The 21,816-nt window shown below is 38.7% G+C and overlaps 1 protein-coding gene across 6 annotated transcripts in view; it reads right to left on the bottom strand.

Moving 5' to 3' along the window:
• The window catches only part of LY75 (lymphocyte antigen 75), a 155,501-nt gene that overhangs the window by 60,562 nt on the left and 73,123 nt on the right, over nt 1-21,816 (bottom strand). For all 6 annotated transcript variants that reach the window (XR_010731885.1, XM_066279502.1, XM_066279505.1 and 3 more), the window contains exons 26-33: nt 18,285-18,450; nt 16,522-16,689; nt 15,226-15,342; nt 11,211-11,405; nt 6,924-7,150; nt 5,507-5,675; nt 3,655-3,804; nt 590-712 (exon numbers count right to left, since the gene is read on the bottom strand). Coding sequence is in view for 5 of the 6 variants with exons in the window: in XM_066279502.1 (XP_066135599.1) it covers nt 590-712; nt 3,655-3,804; nt 5,507-5,675; nt 6,924-7,150; nt 11,211-11,405; nt 15,226-15,342; nt 16,522-16,689; nt 18,285-18,450 (1,315 nt within the window). In the remaining variant the exon portion in view is untranslated. The remainder of the gene's footprint in view (nt 1-589; nt 713-3,654; nt 3,805-5,506; nt 5,676-6,923; nt 7,151-11,210; nt 11,406-15,225; nt 15,343-16,521; nt 16,690-18,284; nt 18,451-21,816) is intronic.

Below are 21,816 nucleotides of genomic sequence, written 5' to 3'. Positions count from 1 at the left end.
AATTAATTCTTTATTAATTCCAAGTCACTAAAACCCTGTATCTGTTATTTCTTATTAAAAAACTCTTCCACAGATCTTTTTAAATCAACTCTTTGGGATTTTACTAAACTAGTTTGAAAAAATATTCACTATAAAGATTTAATTTTGCTCAATGTTAAAGATGTTTCATGAGGGAAGGAAACAGCAAGCAGAGAACTTCCTGAATAACAGAGTTATACGTTAGAAAACCTGGGGGTGATAGACATGAGAACTCTAAGGGAAGTAAGTGAGAGAATCCTGGTGGGGGCATGGGGACATTAGACATTGCTGTAGACGAAAATATATCCCGCTGATCCAACAATTTAAGCTGATCCTGCTTAAACCTCTAACAATTCCAGTTGGTTTTAATTGACTTTTTATTTCATCAGTGTTTTTCATCATTACTAGGAAGGCACTCATTTATTAGGAAGTTATAAGCCTCCAAAACAGCCAGCAGACCTAGCTTATTCATCAATAGGAACAAATAGATACCATTTGACATTCTTTAGCAAGGTATTTAGGACAGGTTAGAACTCTTTTTGCATACTGCACATACAAAGGTATCACTTACCAGTAGGATGTTGAGATAATCCAAGCCAAACTCTCATGGTGATATTACTATTTTCCTTCATCAACCTGCTCACAAACTTATTCTCATCTTCATCCTTTATGGTAACGAGAGTTGCAGAATGATCTGTTGAAGGAAAACAAACCGCAAACTAATTAGCTTTATGCAAACTATGTTAGCGGTTTATTTTCAACCAGCCACTTGTAAAAAAACTACCATGATCAAGATCACTGAGAAATTCAAACTTTACACAGATTTTTAAAAATCTGATATCTGTCAGATGTTTAAAAGTATAGCATATCAGCTTCCTAAAAAAGTTAGAAATATTTCCAAGTTGAAACGTTGCATAAAGAAATCCCCCCTGCCCCACATTTACCTGGTAATCTTTTTTGATCTTGGAACTTCCTAACCGGTGAGACTGTTGTGTATGAACAGCTCATCATAAGAAGTGAGGTATGAGCCTGACCAGGTCGCTAGCTTGAGCAAAGGGTCACTTGGTCTGCTGTAGCCCCATGGTCAAGGCACATATGAGAAAGCAATCAATGAACAACTAAAGTGTCGCAACGAAGAGTTGATGTTTCTCATCTCTCTCCCTTCCTGTCCCTATCTGTCCCTCTCTCTGTCTCTGCCACAAAAAAAAAAAAAAAAAAAAAAAAAAAAAATGTGGGGTATGTGATGGTAGAAAGATGTGATTCCCTATAGAATTTCAGCATTCCCTCTTCAACAAACATTTCTGCATAAATTTGCTTCTGTTAAAATGAAAATTAAAGCAAATTTGGATATTGGAGAATATTAGCTTTCTATTTTTTTGTGTGTGACAGAGACAGAGAGAAGGACAGATAGGGACAGACAGACAGGAAGGGAGAGAGATAAGAAGCATCAGTTCTTCATTGCAGCACCTTAGTTGTTCAGTGACTGCTTTCTCATATGTGCCTTGACTGGGGGCTACAGCAGACTGAGTGACCCTTTGCTCAAACCAGAGACCTTGGGCTCAAGCTGGTGAGCCTTGGTCAAACCAGATGGGCCCACGCTCAAGCTGGCAACCTCAGGTTTTCGAACCTGGAACCTCTACGTCCCAGTCCGACGCTCTATCCACTGCGCCACCGCCCGGTCAGGCTTAATGTTATTTTATACATGTGTCCATTTGGCCATACCCATTGTAAGTTTCTAACTATAGTATGGAATTGAAAGAGAGAATATTCTCGAAATTTGATGTTGCCTTAAACCCATGGAGAACATAGTGCTATTACCAGCATCAGGCAAGGGATAGACATAAAATGACCAGATTTGAAAATCAATCCTAGCCTGACCTGTGGTGGCGCAGTGGATAAAGCGTCAACCTGAAAATGCTGAGGTTGCCTGTTTAAAACCCTGGGCTTGCCTGGTCAAGGCACATATGGGAGTTGATGCTTCCAGCTCCTCCCCTTTCTCTCTCTCTGTTTCTCTCTCTCCCTCTCTCTCTCCTCTCTAAAAATGAATGAATAAAATTTAAAAAAAAAGAGAGAACTTAAAAAAAAAAAAAGAAAATCAATCCTAAATGGAATCAAGAAGCTTCTGACTTACAGAACATAAATATATAGCTCACAAAATTTCCATCATGGTATGTGTGTCTATCTATCTGTCTATCTTCTATCTATCTATCTATCTATCTATCTATCTATCTATCTATCTATCTACCTACCTACCTACCGACCTATCTACCTATCTGTCTAGCTATCTATCATCTTCTATCTAAATGTATGTGCGTGTATGTATACCTGTGTTTTTTATATATATATTATATATATATAATAATAATATATTATTATTATTATAAAATCACATCACAGAACAGTTCCCACACAATAGTTTCTATTATGTAGTTAAGCAGTAACAAGGAGATTTTAAAATCTGTCCAGTGTTTCTACAATAGTCAGAAAAATAAATGAGGTAAATGCCATCTCTCTAACTAAACTGTGACCCAAGGTCTCCTAGCAGTCATTTTATAGTTTGACTACTAGCTAAATTTGTCATGTAAGAGAGTCTATCATTGCTGCTCTTTCTAAATTGGCTCTTTCAGAAGGTGGAAAGTCCTGTTCCTTATGATGTTCAGATGATGTGAGCCACTGCTACTGAGGAATGGGTGAACAACCCAGGCCACTTTGATTTTGTTATCCTGGTCTGGCTAAGCTTATTTACTAATAACTAAGTAATGGAAAAATCTACTATTTTAAATTTACTACTTAACCAACTTTACACAAAATTTACCTCTTAGTCCTTCATCTAAGCATATCTAGCTATATTTAGGCAAGATCGGGCATGCTCAGGGTGGTATGGCCACAGATGTATATCTAGCTATATTTAAAACCATTTCATTTGTCAGTATTTTCACACAACAATCCATCTAGCAATTTTTCATTCTACTTTCTCCTATTTTCCATGTACTTATTCTTAGATTGCTTTTTTTTTTTTTAATTTGAGGGAGAGGAAGGGAAGAGAGAGCTGGAGGAAGGGGAAGGGAGAGAGAGAGAGAGAGAAAGAGAGAGAGAAGTATCAACTTGGTGATCCACGTAGCTGTGCACTGAGTTTTTCTCATATTTACTTTGGGAATCAAACTGCTGCAACTGGCAACTCTGAGCTCAAGCTGGTGACCTTAGGCTCAAGCAGGAGATCCCCGGACTGTGTTGGCAACCCCTGTGCTCAAGCCAGTGACCTTGTGCTCCAGTCAGCAAACCTGGGCTTGAGCTGGCGACCCCAGTATTGAGCCGGTGACCATGAGATCGAGCTGGCAAGGCTGGGTTTCCAACTGGCAACCTTGGCATTCCGAGTCGACACTCTATCTACTGTACCACTGCCAGTCAGGTTAAGATTTAAAATTTTTAATGGCTATTCCAATATTAAATTGAGGTCATATATCATAAAATACTTAACCACTTCCCCATCACTGGGTAATTAATTAGGTTATAATGCTATTATAGTGACTGCTTTAAAAATATTTTAAAAATATGATGACTGTTTCAAATTACTTCCTTAAAAAATTTCAATGATTAAATCATTAAGTCAAAGAAAATTAACAAATTTCAACTCACCAAGTTTTAAACAGAACAGTTTGGCTTCTGCGAAAGTGTGCAATGCCTGGTCAGATGCATAGCAGTGGTCCTTGTACTGGATCCACTGTGATTCATCTCCTTTTACTGCTGGACACCTCGATGAGGATGTATGAGAGGATACCTCTTTGGCTATAAAAATGTGAGGCAGTTGTAAAAATTCACAGAAAAGAAATGACCGACTTTAAAACATCTCATTAAATGTCCCTATTTGAAACTGTCGTTTCTGTGGGCATTCAACTCAATACACACACCAATTTGACAGTTGATAACTCCTGGGTAAGTCTCCTAGTGACTGATGATCAAAGCTCATTGCCAGATTCTGAGGGAGAACGTGTTTCATGCCTCCCTCTGTTTCTGGTGGTTGCTGTCAATCCTGGCTTGTAGCTGCATCATTGCAATCTCCGCCTCTGTCGTCAGGAAGCCTTCTTCTTCTGTGTGTCTGTCTCTCCTCTTATAAGGATAACAATAGTGGAAGTGGGGCCATCCTAGTCAGGTATGACTTTATCTTAGTTAATTACCATATTTCCCCAGGTATAAGATGCTCCCATGTATAAGACACTCCTTAATTTTGGGTCCCGAAATTTGAAAAACAAAAAGTTTTACATAAAGTTATTGAACTCATATTTTAGTCATCATAAAATTCATACAACTCCTCATCACTGTCAAAACTCCCATCCATTAGCTTGTCCTCATCTGTGTCTGGCGACGAATCACTGTTTTCAACAATGAGTGCAAAAACAAGCAGGAAATGCAAGTAAAAAACTACAGCCACTGTATAAGATGCACCCAGTTTTTAGACCTCAAATTTTTAGCAAAACTGTGCTTCTTATACATGGGGAGATACATCCGCAAAGACGATTTCATTCTGATGTTCTGAGTGGACATTACTTTTGGGGGTGTACTACTCGCCTCAGCACAGTACTAAATTTGTGTTTATGTTGTCATCCCTCTTCAGCGGTAAAGGCTGTTTCTCTCACAGAGATGTCCTCTCTGTTTCTGCATGCCTTTATCATATTTCTCATGTATTCTGTTTGTTTTTTAATTATATTTATTTTTTGTACCTAACAACTGAGATGTCAGCTCTTGATTGTGCATTTATTCCTCACTCTTGATATCATTGTTCTTGATTTGTTTCTATGTGTTTCTCTAGGCAGGGTTTTCACATTTTCCTCTGTCTGAAACTGCTCAGTTCCTAATGTAGCATCTTCTCTTGAGGATTCTTGGGAGCAGAAACCACGGCAAGCGCTGAGAACCAGAAACTTCCAAGACCACCCCGCCGCCGGGCCTCGGCCTGCCAGCCTCCTCTGAGGCTCCCGGCTGGTCTAGGCTCCCGGTTGGTCTGGCCTCCCGGTCTTCATCAGGCTCATGCTCTGCCCACCAGAAACGAACCCCAGTCCAGCCCCCTCAGAGTTTAAGGATCATGTAAGTTCAGAAAATGCTTAATTACACAAAGTGCAACCGACTTCTTTCTACAGAAACTCTCACAGCCACCAACATGGTTGGCCATTGGAGGCATTTCCCAAATTTACATGCTCTGGAACACTTTAAAAGCAGCACCTCAGCCTTTGAAAACTCTGGGAAGTGAAATGAAAACTCTCAAATTCTAGAGTTAACACTTACTGGTGATAGAACAACTGAATGTCTTTGAGAGCCAATTCTCAGAATGGCATATTGTCTCTATTCCTTTTCACAAAGTATCAAGATTATTTTTAGAGGATTTGTGAATAAACCTTATTTAAAATCTATAAAAATTTGTTTGAATACTTAAACAAATGCATAACACAAACGTCATATTTTAGTAAATGCACAGTTATTTTAAATCATATCTTACCTTTTGTAGGTTTATAGCAAATAGCGCCATTCTCTATAGAGTTGCATTTTCCATGTTTCCAAACTCCTTTTGGATCCAAGAGCACACAATTCCCAGCAGACTGTTTATCTTTCCATGGGATGTAGTCAAGTGCACGGCCATCAGACCACTCAAAATCTGACCCAGTTCCCTGTTTTAAGAATTATAGAGATAACCTGAATCTAGATATGTGACTTGGAAAAGAGCATAAACAAGAACATAGATACTTTAAGAAATATTGGAACAGAGAGGTAATTATTTGCTCACAAGTGTTGTAGGCCTGGACCTATTTGTAAAATCAGGGGTTTACTTTTGATGCATTGATTTGAGACATTTGCTCTGGCACAATTTAAGTAGAATTTTAAATCCAGAGACAAGAGTTTTGACACTGTCTTTAAATTCATTCTGTTTAAGGATGAGTTTATATAACACTTGAAATTAAATGACATGCAAATTACACAATTAAAGATTTATAGTTCCTATATGAATATTATTCTAAATATTGTTTTTGATGTTTTAGAGTTTTGTGTCTATGGCTACATTTTTTTCATATTATAGAAGCCAGCAATTAGCAGGGCTGGAAGATGAAAATACTTCCCAAAAACCTCATATGTGAGGATTATCTTTGATTTCTCCTTGATTCTATAACTAATTTGTCATCATTTATTTTATTTTCTCCACTTTGTTTTAAAGATTATTTAAATTAGATATTCAATTTTAATCTTAATAGATGTCTATTTTTTATACTAGACATCATTATAGGTAGATGGATTATTAGGACTCAAATAGCGACGCAAAAAAAGTGTTTACCCGCAGAAGATCACTCATACATAGTGCTGATTTGTAGGAGGAAAGTGGAAAAAAAAAAAATATATATATATATACATTTATTAGTCTTAACGTTAAGAATTTTACTTGGCACCTTACATCTATTTTTATGTTAATTGTCACTATAATCCTAGATTAAGGAAAATATTTATCACTCAAACTTTCAGAGATGAGAGAATAAGCGTCCAAATGTCAAATAACTAGCCCTTGGTCCCAACACGTAGAAGAGAACTATGCCCCGAGAGCGAGACTCAGGCTTTCTGACTCCGTGCTATTCCCTTTCCCCAGCTCTTCACTGGCCTCGCCCAAAGAGATGACAGAAGCGAGCTGAGTTATCACTGTGCTGGGCCCTGGCAGTGTTTACGGCAGCTGCAGGCCGGCCATTTGTTGTACTGTACTCAACAAATATAATTTCCCGTTTGTTCTATGTTGTGAAAAGATAAAGCATTATGCTATGCAAATTGAGTCCCAGGACTTAATCTAATGTTATACTTTGAATTGATATTTTATACTCAAATTTCCAAACCTCTAACATATTTGGAAAATTTCTGGAAAACAAAATAATACTCACGTCATGACTTGAGAGCCCAACCCAGAGTGGAAATCCATCACGCTTTACGATATCTTCCAAAAAGCGCTGGCCATTTTGGTCATGAACACTTGCCAAATGACCTCCACTTTGAGAACACAGATTTAATGCTTCATACCATGTTACTTTTGTTTGAATAACACTGTAAATACCATCCTCATATGGAACAAACTGTGGCAGAGTAGTGTTATATTCTTCCTTGTAGTCAACTATATTTAAATGAAAAGTGTTAGTGATTAAACTTAAACTATAAATATTTAAAATACAAATTTGGGTAAGACTGGTCATACTATCAAATCAAAAGTTAAATAAAACTGGGTTTCTTGGCCCTGGCTGGTTGGCTCAGTGGTAGAGCGTCGGCTTGGCGTGCAGAGGTCCTGGGTTCGATTCCCGGTCAGGGCACACAGGAGAAGCGCCCATCTGCTTCTCCACCCCTCCCCCTCTCTTTCCTCTCCGTCTCTCTCTTCCCCTCCCGCAGCCGAGGCTCCATTGGAGCAAAGATGGCCCGGGCGCTGGGGATGGCTCCTTGGCCTCTGCCCCAGGTGCTAGAGTGGCTCTGGTTGCGACAGAGTGACGCCCCAGAGGGGCAGAGCATCGCTCCCCGGTGGGTGTGCCGGGTGGATCCCGGTGGGGCGCATGCGGGAGTCTGTCTGACTGTCTCTCCCATTTCTAGCTTCAGAAAAATACAAAAAAATACAAAAAACAAAAAAACAAAACAAAACTGGGTTTCTTATTAAGAAGGGGGGTCCAATGCATACTTTATTTTTTCTTATTGCCATGGCACATTTAATAGGCTCTTAAAGGTTCTAGTAGTCTGGTTGATTAAAAAAATGGCATAAACATCATTTTTCATTTAAGGAGGTCACATATGACTTGTGTACAGAAAAAAACAACATCTGAAGTGGAGGGCAAAACCATGACTCACTAGAATATGTGTAACTGACCAGAGAGGGAGAGACTCCTCTGAATTAAGAGTCAGAAAGCCTATTGGAAAAATTAGGTCTCCAGATGTTAGGTTAGGTGAATTTAGGACTAAAAATAAATAGGGTAACCAGAAAACAAGCTAAAATCAAACAAACAAATAACAACAATAACAAAACCACAAAGACAAAGTTATTTCAAAGGGACACAGAAGCCAAGTGAGAGAGCTCCCAATGACTAACGCTGTAGCAATTTGAGCAAAATATTAAATAATATAGTATATAAGATTATATTCCAAATAAGAAACAAATAACCATGAGTCCATACTGATATAAATAAATGACAATATTTTTTTAAATTACAGTTTGCATTCAATATTACTTTGAATTAGTTTTAGGTGTACACCACAGTGGTCAGACAAGCATATACTTTTATAAAGTGTTCCCTCTGGTATTTCCAGTACCCACCTGACACCATCCAGTTATTCCAATATTATATTCCCTATGCTGAACTTTACATCCCCGCGACCATTTTCTAACTACCAATCTGTACTTCTCATTCTTGTCATCTTTTCTACCCAGTCCCCCAGCCCCTCCCCTCTGACAACCAGCAGTCTGCTCTGTTTCTATGGGTCTGCTTCTGCTTTGTATGTTTACATCGTTCTTTAGATTCCACATATAATTGAAATCATACTGGTTCCGTTCTCCGAAAGAAAATAATATTTTTCTTTCTCTGACTGACTTATTAAATTACTGAATAAATTTTAACATGGGGGAGAACAGCCAAAACTCCTGTGATCCAAATCATTTATGTAGATACATCCTCCCCTTCCCCCTTCAGGAAGGTGGAGAATAACTCTCCACTACCTAAGTGTGGACTGAGTACAGTGACTTCCTTATGAAGAGTATGGTAGGAAAAGGGGAAAGAGTGACTGCAGTGGAGAAATCTGACAAACATTACCTACAGCCACATGATCAAGGTTAAAATCTAGAGTGATAACATGTTGGTAGCACACCCTTCATATGTTATGATGAGTATGACACTACTTCTGTGGTTTTCCATAAACTCCAAAACCATAACCCCAGTTTCATCATGAGAAAAGAATGTCCCAAACTGTGGGACATTCTACAAAATACATGGCCAGTGCTCCTCAAGACTGTCAAGGTCACCAAGAACAAGAAAAGTCTGAGAAACTGTCATAGCCAAGAGGAAGCTAAGGAGACATGACGACTAAATGTAATATGGTATCTTGAATGAGATCCCAAACAGAAAAATGTCATTAAGTAAAAACTAAGAAAATCTGAATAATATATAGACTTAATTAATAATAATTTATCAATTTTGGTTTACTAGTTGTGACAAATGTACTATACTAATGTAAGATGTACACAACAGGGAAAACTGGTTATGGTAATATATGGGAACTTTAGGTACTATCTGCAACTTTCCTGTAAGTCTAAAACTATTTTAAAATGAAAAGTTTATTAAAGATATAAAAAACAGAAAGAAGGTGAAAGACTTCTTGGCAAGAAAAACACCCCCATAAATAAAAGTACAAATGAGGATGGGTATACCCTATTCATGGGACAATTAAGAGATCAGCTTGGCAGAAAAAGTCTGTACTGAGCCAAGAATGGGAGAAAAATGGGGACTGGGAGAAAGCTGAGAACTCTAGAATAGACAGTGTTTCCTTTCTCTTTTTCTTCTTCTTCTTTTTTTAAATTCCTTTAAGACAGACAGACAGACAAACAGGAAGGGAGAGAGATGAGAAGCATCAACTTGTAGTTGTGGCACTTTAATTGCCCACTGATTGCTTCTCAGATGTGCCTTGACCACGAGGCTCCAGTCGAGCCAGTGACCCCTTGCTCAAACCAGCAACCTTGAGCTCAAGCCAGAGACCCCGCGCTCAAGCTGCACTCAAGCTAGAGAGCTCGAGGTTTGAACCTCGGTCCTCAGCATCCCAGGTTGATGCTCTATCCACTACACACCACCACATGATCAGGCGACAGTGGTTTCTAAAAAGACTCAAAAGCTTACATGGACTCAAATGAACTGTAACAGAAAATTCTTGGTGATTGTTGACGGAAACGATGTTTCAAGAAGTTACTGGGCAGCACTGTGAAGAGAGAAGATCACTGTGCTGTGATAGGGTCAGTACTAGCAGAGGGCTCACAGCAGAGTGGCCATAAAATAACAGTTTTTAAGCTGTGAAAAATTTAAAACTGACATGCATTTAAAAAGAATTTTTAAAAAGGAATTAGGCAAGGTTGAGAGACATTCATTTTTAGCCTGGAATGTCAAAACTCTACCTAAATATACTTTATTATTTATAAAAATTGTATCCACCCTTCAAGATGCAGACAAGTTTCACCTGCTCCATGCATTCCTTGTGTTCACTGATCTATTTTGACTTCCTAATAAATTTTTTTTTTTTCTTTTCATTTTTTTCTGAAGCTGGAAACAGGGAGAGACAGTCAGACTCCCGCATGCGCCCGACAGAGATCCACCTGGCACGCCCACCAGGGGCGACGCTCTGCCCACCAGGGGGCGATGCTCTGCCCATCCTGGGCGTCGCCATGTTGCGACCAGAGCCACTGTAGCGCCTGGGGCAGAGGCCACAGAGCCATCCCCAGCGCCCGGGGCCATCTTTGCTCCAATGGAGCCTTGGCTGCGGGAGGGGAAGAGAGAGACAGAGAGGAAAGCGCGGCGGAGGGGTGGAGAAGCAAATGGGCGCTTCTCCTGTGTGCCCTGGCCGGGAATCGAACCCGGGTCCTCCGCACGCTAGGCCGACGCTCTACCGCTGAGCCAACCCGGCCAGGGCTCTAATAAATTTTATGTTGTACCAAATAAGCTAAGATTTAGCTACATAAAACAATGATATAGAATTTAATGTGTCTCCTTGACTACATTTAAAATTTTTTAAAAAGATTTTTATTCATTTTTAGAGAGAAGAGAAAGACACACACACACACACACACACACACAGAGAGAGAGAGAGAGAGAGAGAGAGAGGAGAGAAAGGGGGAGGAGCAGGAAGCATCAACTCCAATATGTACCTTGACCAGGGAAGCCAGGGTTTTGAACTGGCAACCTCAGCATTCCAGGTCGACACTTTATCAACTGTGCCACCACGGGTCAGGCTTCCCTGACTACATTTTACTCATTGAGATAGAGAACACAACACCAGGGATGGAGTCTTTTCCTTCCTCTGGAACCTCTGTAGCACCTCTCATATTCCTAAACCAGAAGGAGGCACTCAGAAAATTCAATTGCAAGATTCCGACTATTGGAGCCAATGGCTTTCTATTCTCTACGCCTGGAGTGGAAACTCGACATTAGTATACTTACCCATTTCAATTTTACAAGCAAGAATGCTGTGCTGATGAAAGTAATGTAGGTCTTCTATCACATTAGCAGTCTGAATGTCCCAGAAGCCATCAGTATTCAAGCCAGCAAAAAACTGCCCACTGTTTACATCTGGTCTTCCTGCTCTCCAGTGTGTATATGACAGCATGGTCTTATCAGACCACATAAGAGAATTATCTAGAGAAGAAACAGTTTTTCCATGCTTAGAGATTAATTCAGTACTTGAATTACAGTTATGAGGTTAATATTTCAATCTCCACATTTCTTTCTTCTTTCTCCATTCCCTAACAGGCTGTATGAGTATGTGAATCCCTCCGAAAGAACTATAACAGTACATATGCTTCTTTTTTATTTGGAAAGTACAAATTATAAATAAATATGCATGTCAAAATTTATAATTCCACCATCTTGCAATAACTTTACATTTTATAATCTTTCATTAACTATTCATTTCTCCTACTGCAAGGGAACAAACATTAGACACCTTTCCAATACACTAATCTTTCATTCTATATTGTAGGATTGTCTTGAGTGTTTTCTTTCCTTCAGGCAGAGCGCTGCCAGTGGGACTGCTTCTCCAGTCTGGATATCAATTCTTGAAAACCAGTTCAAATGCACGAGTCCACAGCCCTGACTGTGTAGTGCTCAGACCTGATCCACGTCCTTGAGAAAAGTAACAAGGCCAGAAACCTACACCTCTGAGAGGCATCGAGAGGCACCTAGAGGTTAAGAAAGAAGACAGACCGTCTGAATCACTCAGCCTCCAGGGGGGAATCCAGCGATCAGGAAGAAGGCAGACAATCTATTATCTGTCTCAAGAACAGAGCATATTGACCTGCCTTAGGACACCCACCACCCTGGTCCCTATGTGACCAACTGTACAGATTTTGCTCTTGGCACCATTACTAACAGCCCCTGAATCATATAAAAAGGGTCAGCAGAACAACAATGTGAAGGCAGTCTTTGGACCCAAAGCTCTCTACCTTTTCCAGTTTGCTGGTTGTTTGATTAAAGACACTTATATCCAATTCATCTCTGGCTTGCTCCGGTATCTATCTATCTATCTATCTATCTATCTATCTATCTATCTATCTATCAATCATCTATTGTTTAATTGCAGTGAAAAATGAATGCATTTTATTTAAAAAGATGTATTATAAAACTAGTGATAGAAATCTCTTCTCTGGACCTAACCATACACAATTGTGCACATTTATGTCAACCGATTTCTGACAAGGGTGCCAAGACAATTCAATGGTGAAAGAACAATTGCTATGAGAACAGAATATCTACATACAAAAAGATGAAGTTGGACCCTTTCCTTTCAACATATACAAAATTAACTCAAAATTGATCATAGATCTAAATTTAAGAGCTAAAACTACACAACTCTTAAAACACAGGAGTACATCTTTATGAACCTGGGTAGGCAAAGCCTTCTTAGATATGCACAAGTGATAAAAAAAATAAATTGAACTTTATTTGAATTAGAAGTTTTGTGCTACGAATTATACTATCAAAAGAGTTATGGGAGAAAATACTTGTGGGTCATTTATTTGACAAGGGACTTATATCCAGGATATATAAAGAATGCTTAGAATTCAATAATAAAAAATTAAAAAAATTGGCAAAGGCTCTGAATAGAGATTTCCCCAATGACGACATACAAATCACCAGTGAGTAATGAATAAAATGCTTCCATTATCAGGCATATAAAATGAAAAACCTGAATGACATACCATTTCAGACCCACTCGGATGGCTAGAATCACAAAAGAAACGACAACAAGGGTTGGCAGAGTTATGGAGAAACTGGAACCCTTAACAGAAAGTGGTACAGCAGCTTTGGGAAACTGTCGGTTCTTCAAAGGATTAAACAAAAGACCCAAAAATTTCAGTCCCGGTATATACCCAAGAGAAATAAAAACATATATCCACATAAAAACTTGTATATGAATGTTGATAGCACAAAAAATTCACATACTGTATGAAATAATTTATATGAAATGTATAGAACCGGCAATGTGTAGATGCAGAGAATAGTTCAGTGGTTGCTGAGGGTTGGGAGAGTGGATAGGGAATGAGGAAGAACTACTAATGGGTATGGTGTTTCTGGTTGGGTTAGTGATAATTGCACACCTCTCTGACTATACTCAAAGCCATTATACACCTTAAAAGGCTGAATTCTATGGATGTGACTATATCTCAATAAAGTTTTTGGGAAAGCAAACTGCTAGCCTTATTAAAATTACAAACTGGTAGGACGAGAGCTGTCGCTGCTATCTATACCTAAACCTTGCTATTGATTCCTTTCACTGGTCATCCTCTCCTACGGCATTATAACATCTGCCTGCAGCAATGTAGCACTAGAAATGCTGCACACGTGATTTGGTTCTTTCTCACTGCTTTTTACCATCTCATGTCTCCCAGTCCCTCCTCCTAAATGCTGAAGTTACAAATTTCTGGTTAATACAACGGGCAAAGGTGTATTTCTGAAGTTGCTATACAAAAGGGCCACTTTTTTACTGACTTGGATTATCTTTCAGTTAACACATGGCTTCTCTTAGTAATTTCTATTCATGGCCTTAATTTTGAAAAGTTAGAACTTTAAAAACAAAAATCCTTTGGATCAGCAGTATATACAGTTAAATATTACTTAAGTATATCAAAGTAATTTTTTAAAAAAGCCTGTGAATATAAATTAAACCAGTATGAATTAGATTTAAACCAAATTTGCTCTGTGCCGAAACATCTTTCTATATGTTGCTCATGTATCTATATACTTTAATAGAAATTTTGTTAGACATCTTATTTTAAAATTTGAGATGGTTAAAGTGAAGTCTAGAGATATGAAAATGCCTTTCAGAATATAGAATACATTTTCAGGTGTTCTTGATAACTAACAGAGTAGATGGGAGGGTACAACTGAAGTCTCTAACGACATCTTGGGTGTGGTCTCCATTGCTCCATAATAGACAGCTGTTTCCTTAGTCACTTCCAGGCGAAGCCTGGGAACTTTCCACCTAGTTTCTCCCTACTTTTTTTTTTTGTTTCTAAATTTAAGGGTATTCAAATGTCATTGGAAAAAAGACTTGGGCAACTAAGTCTCACCATGATGAACCCATCTTCAACTGGCAATCCAAGTCTTGTCTATTGCTTGAGAGATCAATTTTCATTAACTCATTTGCAAGCCAAAATCATTTAAGAAATGCCTTTGCAACTCTAAGAAAGACAGGTTAGATAGCAAAGAGAAGGCTAATTTTAAACGGTCAGATTTGAGTCATTTAGTTTCTTTTCCTACCCTACCTCTGGCTATCATTGTCTTGTGCCCCTTATTAGGCCTTGTTTTGGGGTAAGTGCATACTTTTGATGCTTTTTGCCCAGAGTGATTTTCTTTTCTCTAATTCCAAAACTTAGATAATTTTCAGGACATCTTTAATTGAGAATCTTTCTAAATTGATCTTATTTCTTCTATAATTAGAATCTATGTTTAAAATTTTTTTATAGCAATTATATCTTGGATTTGTGGTATTTGAATTGTCCCATTTCAAATATTCTATGCCATTGTCACATTATGCATCTCATTTTCCTAATGTAAATCCCAAGCCAATGCTATAAACTCCAAAATGCAACATCACTAGAAGTGTAATTCTGTTCTCACTATCCCACATACACAGTACAGACATGAACTAAGCACTGGAGATTCACACAGGAGTGTGATCATTTTTAGTTGGATTTGAACTTCTACAGGGGAGAGTAGAGACAGAAAATTGTTTTCTACCATTTAACTCCAAGTTTGGTGGTAAAGCTATTTTAATAATGGAGTAAAAACAAAGAAACTGTCTTGATATTTATCTGTTATGCTAAGGGCATAATTATAATTTTTTTATATCGATAAACATATACTTTAAAGAACTATATTTTTATACCTTGATAAACAAGTAGTTTATAATGAAGTATGAATATAAATAGAAAAAATGAGTAGCTTTACAACTTACTTTCATAAATTATACCTAACATGACCCACGAAGCCATATAATTTAAGTGCAGAAGTTGGTCAAGAACAAAGTTATTCTCCTTTTCATCTCGAATACTCAGAATATGTGATTTTGGATCTGTTAAATAAAAGAGTCAATAATTTAAACAATTAGTTACCTAAAACACTTTATTTTGTTTGATTTAGAAAATTATTTCATAGTTTAATATACTCCCAAACTTAAACAAAAGCAGAAAATAAGAAAGACATGTCAATTACTGTCTTGTTGCTAAAATGAATAGGTTTAAACATTTTGATGTTAAATTGGGTCTTACAAAATAGTGACAAGCTAAAAGCTGAGTAGAGAATTTTAAACTTATACATTTCACTTCTCCCCATTTAAAGCTTATTTGGAGTTGGTACAAATCCATCTATATTAATGATACATTGTCAAAGACTATACAATAAATCGAACCTCTTGGGTGGGCAACAAGATAGAGATCACCCTTATATATATTAGGGTTAAACAAGTTTGATATTTCCTAGTGTGTACCTCAGGGAATTAATAGGAGTTCCTCAGGAAAGAGGAAGTTTTACATGGATAAGAACGCTGGTTAAATGAATCAACTTAGTTTGTTTATTCATTTATGCTTATACTCTTAGAGTATATTGCAAATACATATTTAATCATCTCTAACCGGAAGCAATGGTTTGTAGTGTTTCTTAACCTTGTTCTTTTTCTTAGGCTCCTTTTCTGTAAAACATCTCTCAAGACTAGTGTTCTACTGAGCACAAGTTTTGGGGATAATGGGTTGATATTTTCCATAGGAACTTTCCATAAAACTCATAGGTTTGCTGTTCAGAAGTTTCAAATCCTCAGTGGAAGTCATAGAAAATATCTGAAAAGTGTTCAAAGTGTAAAATGTGTATTTTTTTTAAAGCAGAGCTGCTTCTTTGTGGCTTTTCTAAGTTTTTGACCACTCAGATTAATTTATTTTCATTTTGCCCACAGGCTGGCTTGATTTAACATCTAGTTCTCTGCTATTGTCATTCCTTTTCCTTGTTAAATAGAACCTAATTTGTTTATATGTGTAAAACATACTAGTTAACTAATGAACAGGTAAAGAAAATGGTAACTACTTATACCTTCCATTTTAACTAAACAATTATAATACGTTGTCATGGATAATGTAGATCATTAGAAGATGAATATTTTTGATATCTTGTTACTAGTGCTAATTAGAAATAGTTCTACTCAGGCAAGAGTCTTTAAAATGAGCATAATGCAATATATAATGGCTATATATAATATACTTACTCAGTTTTTGGCATCTAGAATGAACATCATCTCGTGCTGCTGCCATATATATATTCTTTGCTATCATGAAATTGTAGCAATAGTTCTGAAATGGTATCCATGGAGTATTTAAAACAGGAGATGGGCACAGAACACTGTGACCTGGTTTGACCTCTCTCTCAGTCTCATCTAGAGAAAGGAATTAATTCTATGAATACTGATTTCATATATATGTTAAATCCTGTTTCTAGTAATTAGACTTGATTAGTAGGAAATACTCAGGAAACCAAAAAATAATAGCCTGGTGATGCTTGCTCTGTTTATGCTCCATACAACGTGACCTCTCAACTTGCTTTCCATAGGAAAAAAATTATTTAACACAGTAATTTTCTTTCCCCTGTTGTGGAGTGACTGGAAGAATGTAAAAACACGAGGTGCTATTTGGTTAAATGTAGTTTCTGTCTTCTTGCATCTCCAAACTTCAAACACAAAGGCCACCTCAGAGAAACTATACAATCATAATAATAGGCATCTAACTACAACTTTGAGAATTCGTCTTTAAGTGTCTGGTTGCTGATACCTTCTCTAACTTTAAAAAACCTTTTTAATGAAATATCTGATGTACTAAATAAGTTAGCGCGTTAGCCAAAGCAAACAGAAATAGTTTAAAATCCAACATCTAGAAAGTCTGATTATGGCTTTTTTTTTTCCAATTTTCTGGAAAGGGCATACATTCAAGAGGATGCAAGTACAGATATGCTCTACTCAAAGCCAGTCAAGCTGCTTTAGTATACAGTAGAGACCACTCAGCATCTCTCGGCTCCCAGTCTGTCCCTGTCTGTGAAGCAGTGTCTTCTTTCCTCAGACCCACAGAGGTGGACGCCCTGCCGCTGTAAAACCACTTTCCTCTGACTGAGCCCCAGCTCGCATACCTGACTCAAGCTGAGTCCTTCAAGTTCTCTCTAAACTGAAAAGTGGCATTCAGAGACAGTTCTCTTCCAGGGATGGTTCTAAGTGACAGGTGCAGAGCTGCCGTGGGCCCCACGTGGAGAAGCAGGAAGTGCGCAGAGAGTGCAGACCCACAGAGAACAGGAAGGAGAGGCAGAGGACAGCAGCAGTTGCTCATTCCCCTTCCTCATGAGGCTTAGCTTATCTCCATGTTTGAAGATCTAAAATTATTTTTTTGTTTAAGCTACCTGAGTGAGTTGCTGTCACTTACAACCAAATGAATCTTAACAGTGACTCATAGAATAAATTTTAGTTGATGATAAGAATTATAAAAACATTCCCACAGCCTGATCTGTGGTGGCTCAGTGGATAAAGCATGGATCTGGAACGCTGAGGTCGCCAGTTCAAAACCCCGGGCTTGCCTGGTCAAGGCACATATGGGAGTTGATGCTTCTTGCTCCTTCCCCCTTTTCTCCCCCCTCCTCTCTCTCTTCTCTCTAAAATGAATAAAAAACATTCCCCAAAATGTAAGATTTCTCTATAACAATATAAATAGAAAACATGCAAAATGAGGCTAATGGAAACTTAAAACTAAAAGGTCAATTACTATTGTCAGATGACAAAGATGAAATGCATCTAAAATAACAAATTAATAATAAAATATTCAATATATAATAATTCTTGAGTACAAAATTTTACTACCAATTTTGTTAAAAGGATGATTATAATTCCTTTACAATTTCAAAACCAGATTTCACAAAACCACTCCCCTCAAATTCTACAACTCATGAGACTGAATAGTGATTTAAGAAATAAAATATTTGAACGTAGCATACTTCCTGGATAGTAGCAAATAGCACCCGGTTGACTAGAGTCACAATCAGAGGTTTTCCAGAATCCATCAGTGTCTAAAAACACACAGTCTTCAAGTTGCTCATTATTTTCAGTCCAGCGACTAAATACAAGATGCTTCCCATCTGACCAAGCGAAGTTGAGTTCATCCTACAGGAGCAGAAATACATTTCAAATGACAATACTTCACGTCCCTTTTGTACTGCTTTGGCCCTCATGGTCAATGTAATGACTTTTATCTTATACTTAACACATACTTACATAGCACTTACTGTGTACCAGGGACTGTTCTAAGTGTTTTACAAATATTATCCTATTTAGTCCTTATAACAATCATATGAGATAGGTACTATTATACCCATTTGACAGACAAGGAAACTGAAGGCCTGTAGCATAGACAAAGTGACGCAGAATATAAACTGCAGGGCTGAGGCTCGAATCCAGGTGGTCAGGCTCTAGCATTCATGGGTTGAATTATTACACTGTGCTGCCTCACACACTATTGGCATTGCTGGTTGTTGGAAATCAGAAAGCTAAGAGTGAGGACCACTATAAACATTGATAAAGTTAAAGACAACACGTAGTCAGGATAGAACATGGGCTTCGGAGCAAAACACACCTGCTTTTGAAGTCTGGTTTGGTCACTTATCAGTTCCTTTTTTTAAAAATTGATTTCAGTGAGAGAGGAAAAGAGAGAGAGAGAGAGAGAAGGATAGAGAGAAAGAGAAAGATATATATAGAGAGAGCGTGGGGAACATCGAGCTGTTCCTGTATGTGCCCTGACCGGGGATTGAACTGGCAACCTCTGCGCTTGGGACAATGCTCTCGCCAACCAAGCTCTCCGGCCAGAACACTTACTAGTTTTTGATTGTGAGTTTATCTCACCAAGCTTCCATCCCCTCAGCTACTAAATGGATGTGACGCCTAACCTCATGGCTAGAATTGAGGACATGACATGTAAACTACATGACTCGGTGGCTAGCTGGTATACACACAAAAAGCTACATCAGTGTTAGCTCCCTTCCTCCTAATCCTTCGGATCTCGTGGATATCACACACGATTTTCACACTTGTCTTTGGGGACATGCTTCCTTATCACTATGTTCTATTGTGCCCTCAAAGTCTGTGAGCATCTGTCGTTACACCCTGTCAAGGGTCTGACCACCCACTCGTTTGGAGGGAGGCTTTCCAGAGGCATGGAAGTCTAGGATAGATTGTGGGGTACAGGCAGTCCTGTCTGAGCTTCCCCATAGCACTGCCAGAGCCCCAGGACTTCCACAGTGACTCACAGAGCTAAGCGTTCCTGAGGCCCAAGGAAATTCTCTATCATTGGCTTGTCTGGAATATGGGGCAGAGGCCGCATACAGTCTCCATAGTGAACTATAAATAGCAGATATGATTAAGCCTCGACACCAGCAATGTTTCATTCTGAACTGCTCTCCACCAGAGTTCCGGTTGTAACTTGTGTCCAGTTAATCCTCAGACCACGTGGCTTCCCGGTGGTCCTTTGCCTGGCGCTGTGACCTGTACTCTGCACCACCCTGGACTCCGCCCCCTTTGCCGCTCTCCCAACTAACCCAGGTCCCTGGGCCTCTGGAACCTGTATTCCTTGTAGATAAATCATCCCACACCCTCCCTGTCCTTACTGAGTACCAAATCTCTTTATTAAGACTATACATATCTATGTACTAAATTCTTGAGCTTAATTGAAATTTGTCTTTCCCGAGAATAATTTCCTCTCAGCATCCACACAGAGTGAAAGGCCCCCTGTTTTTCCACTGTCAAATACCACAGGGCTACGAGAACGGGGTGGTAGGCACTTCTACCTCCCGCAGTCATTTCCTTTGAGGTTTATGCCCTTCCAATCACTGTAAACTCCCACATTCCTCGCCTCTCTCTGACAGTCACTGAGGTTCTGGTCCACCTGCTCCTCCCTGACATTCACTAAGGAGATGCCCCATATCTTGCTCTGTCCCCTGGTCCTACTACTGAAATAGGGATATCTATGCTCATGTGGGTGAGTCACCCAGTTCCCAAGCTTTCCTGACTTCCTCTACTCCTATGTACTTTCACTTTGATGTACCTGAATGACTTACTGCCAGTCACACTCTGGAATATTCATTTCCCAGAACTGCTTCACTGCAGACACTGTAAATATATATGCCTTAGTCGCCAACATCATTTTCTTTTTTTTTTTTTTTTGTTGTTGTTGTTGTATTAATTTTTTCTATTGTCTTTTTATTTTTTGTTTCATTTAATTTTGCTCTAATTTTTTTTTAATAAATTTTTATTAATGGTAATGGGATGACATTAATAAATCAGGGTACATATATTCAAAGAAAACATGTCTAGGTTATTTTGTCATCAAATTATGTTGCAAACCCCTCGCCCAAAGTCAGATTGTCCTCCGTCACCCTCTATCTAGTTCTCTGTGCCCCTCCCCCTCCCCCTAACTCTCTCCCTCCCTCCCTCCCATGTCCTCCCTCACCCCCCACCCTTGGTAACCACCACACTCTTGTCCATGTCTCTTAGTCTCATTTTTATGTTCCACCAATGTATGGAATCATGTAGTTCTTGTTTTTTTCTGATTTGCTTATTTCACTCCTTATAATGTTATCAAGATCCCACCATTTTGCTGTAAATGATCTGATGTCATCATTTCTTATGGCTGAGTAGTATTCCATAGTGTATATGTGCCACATCTTCTTTATCCAGTCTTCTATTGAAGGGCTTTTCGGTTGTTTCCATGTCTTGGCCACTGTGAACAGTGCTGCAATGAACATGGGGCTACATGTGTCTTCACGTATCAATGTTTCTGAGGTTTTGGGGTATATACCCAGTAGAGGGATAGCTGGGTCATAAGGTAGTTCTATTTGCAGTTTTTTGAGGAACCACCGTACTTTCCTCCATAATGGTTGTACTACTTTACAGTCCCACCAACAGTGAATGAGGGTTCCTTTTTCTCCACAGCCTCTCCAACATTTGCTATTACCCGTCTTGTTGATAATAGCTAATCTAACAGGAGTGAGGTGGTATCTCATTGTAGTTTTGATTTGCATTTCTCTAATAACTAATGAAGCTGAGCATCTTTTCATATATCTGTTGGCCATTTGTATCTCTTCCTGGGAGAAGTGTCTGTTCATGTCCTCTTCCCATTTTTTTATTGGATTGTTTGTTTGTTTGTCAACATCATTTTCTGCATGAGTTTTTACAAGAAACTTTAGTCTTCTATCTCTAGATTACTCACTTCTTCCTACACTAGTATAATTTTTTTTCTTTTTTTTTAGTGAGACAGAGAGAGAGAGAGGAACAGACAGGAAGGGAGAGAGATGAGAAGCATTGATTCTTCCTTGCAGCACTTCAGCTGTTCATTGATTGCTTTCTCACATGTGCCTTGACTGGGGGGCTCCAGCCAAGCCAGTGATCCCTTGCTCAAGCCAGCGACCTTGAACTTCAAGCCAGCAACCTCTGGGCTCAAGTCAGTGACTATGGGGTCATGTTTATTATCCCATGCTC

This window comes from Saccopteryx bilineata, chromosome 5, assembly GCF_036850765.1.
Source record: "Saccopteryx bilineata isolate mSacBil1 chromosome 5, mSacBil1_pri_phased_curated, whole genome shotgun sequence".
In the NCBI taxonomy this organism is placed as follows: domain Eukaryota; kingdom Metazoa; phylum Chordata; class Mammalia; order Chiroptera; family Emballonuridae; genus Saccopteryx; species Saccopteryx bilineata.
The sequence above is the reverse complement of the archived record's forward strand: the minus strand, read 5'-3'. Positions and strand labels throughout refer to the sequence as shown.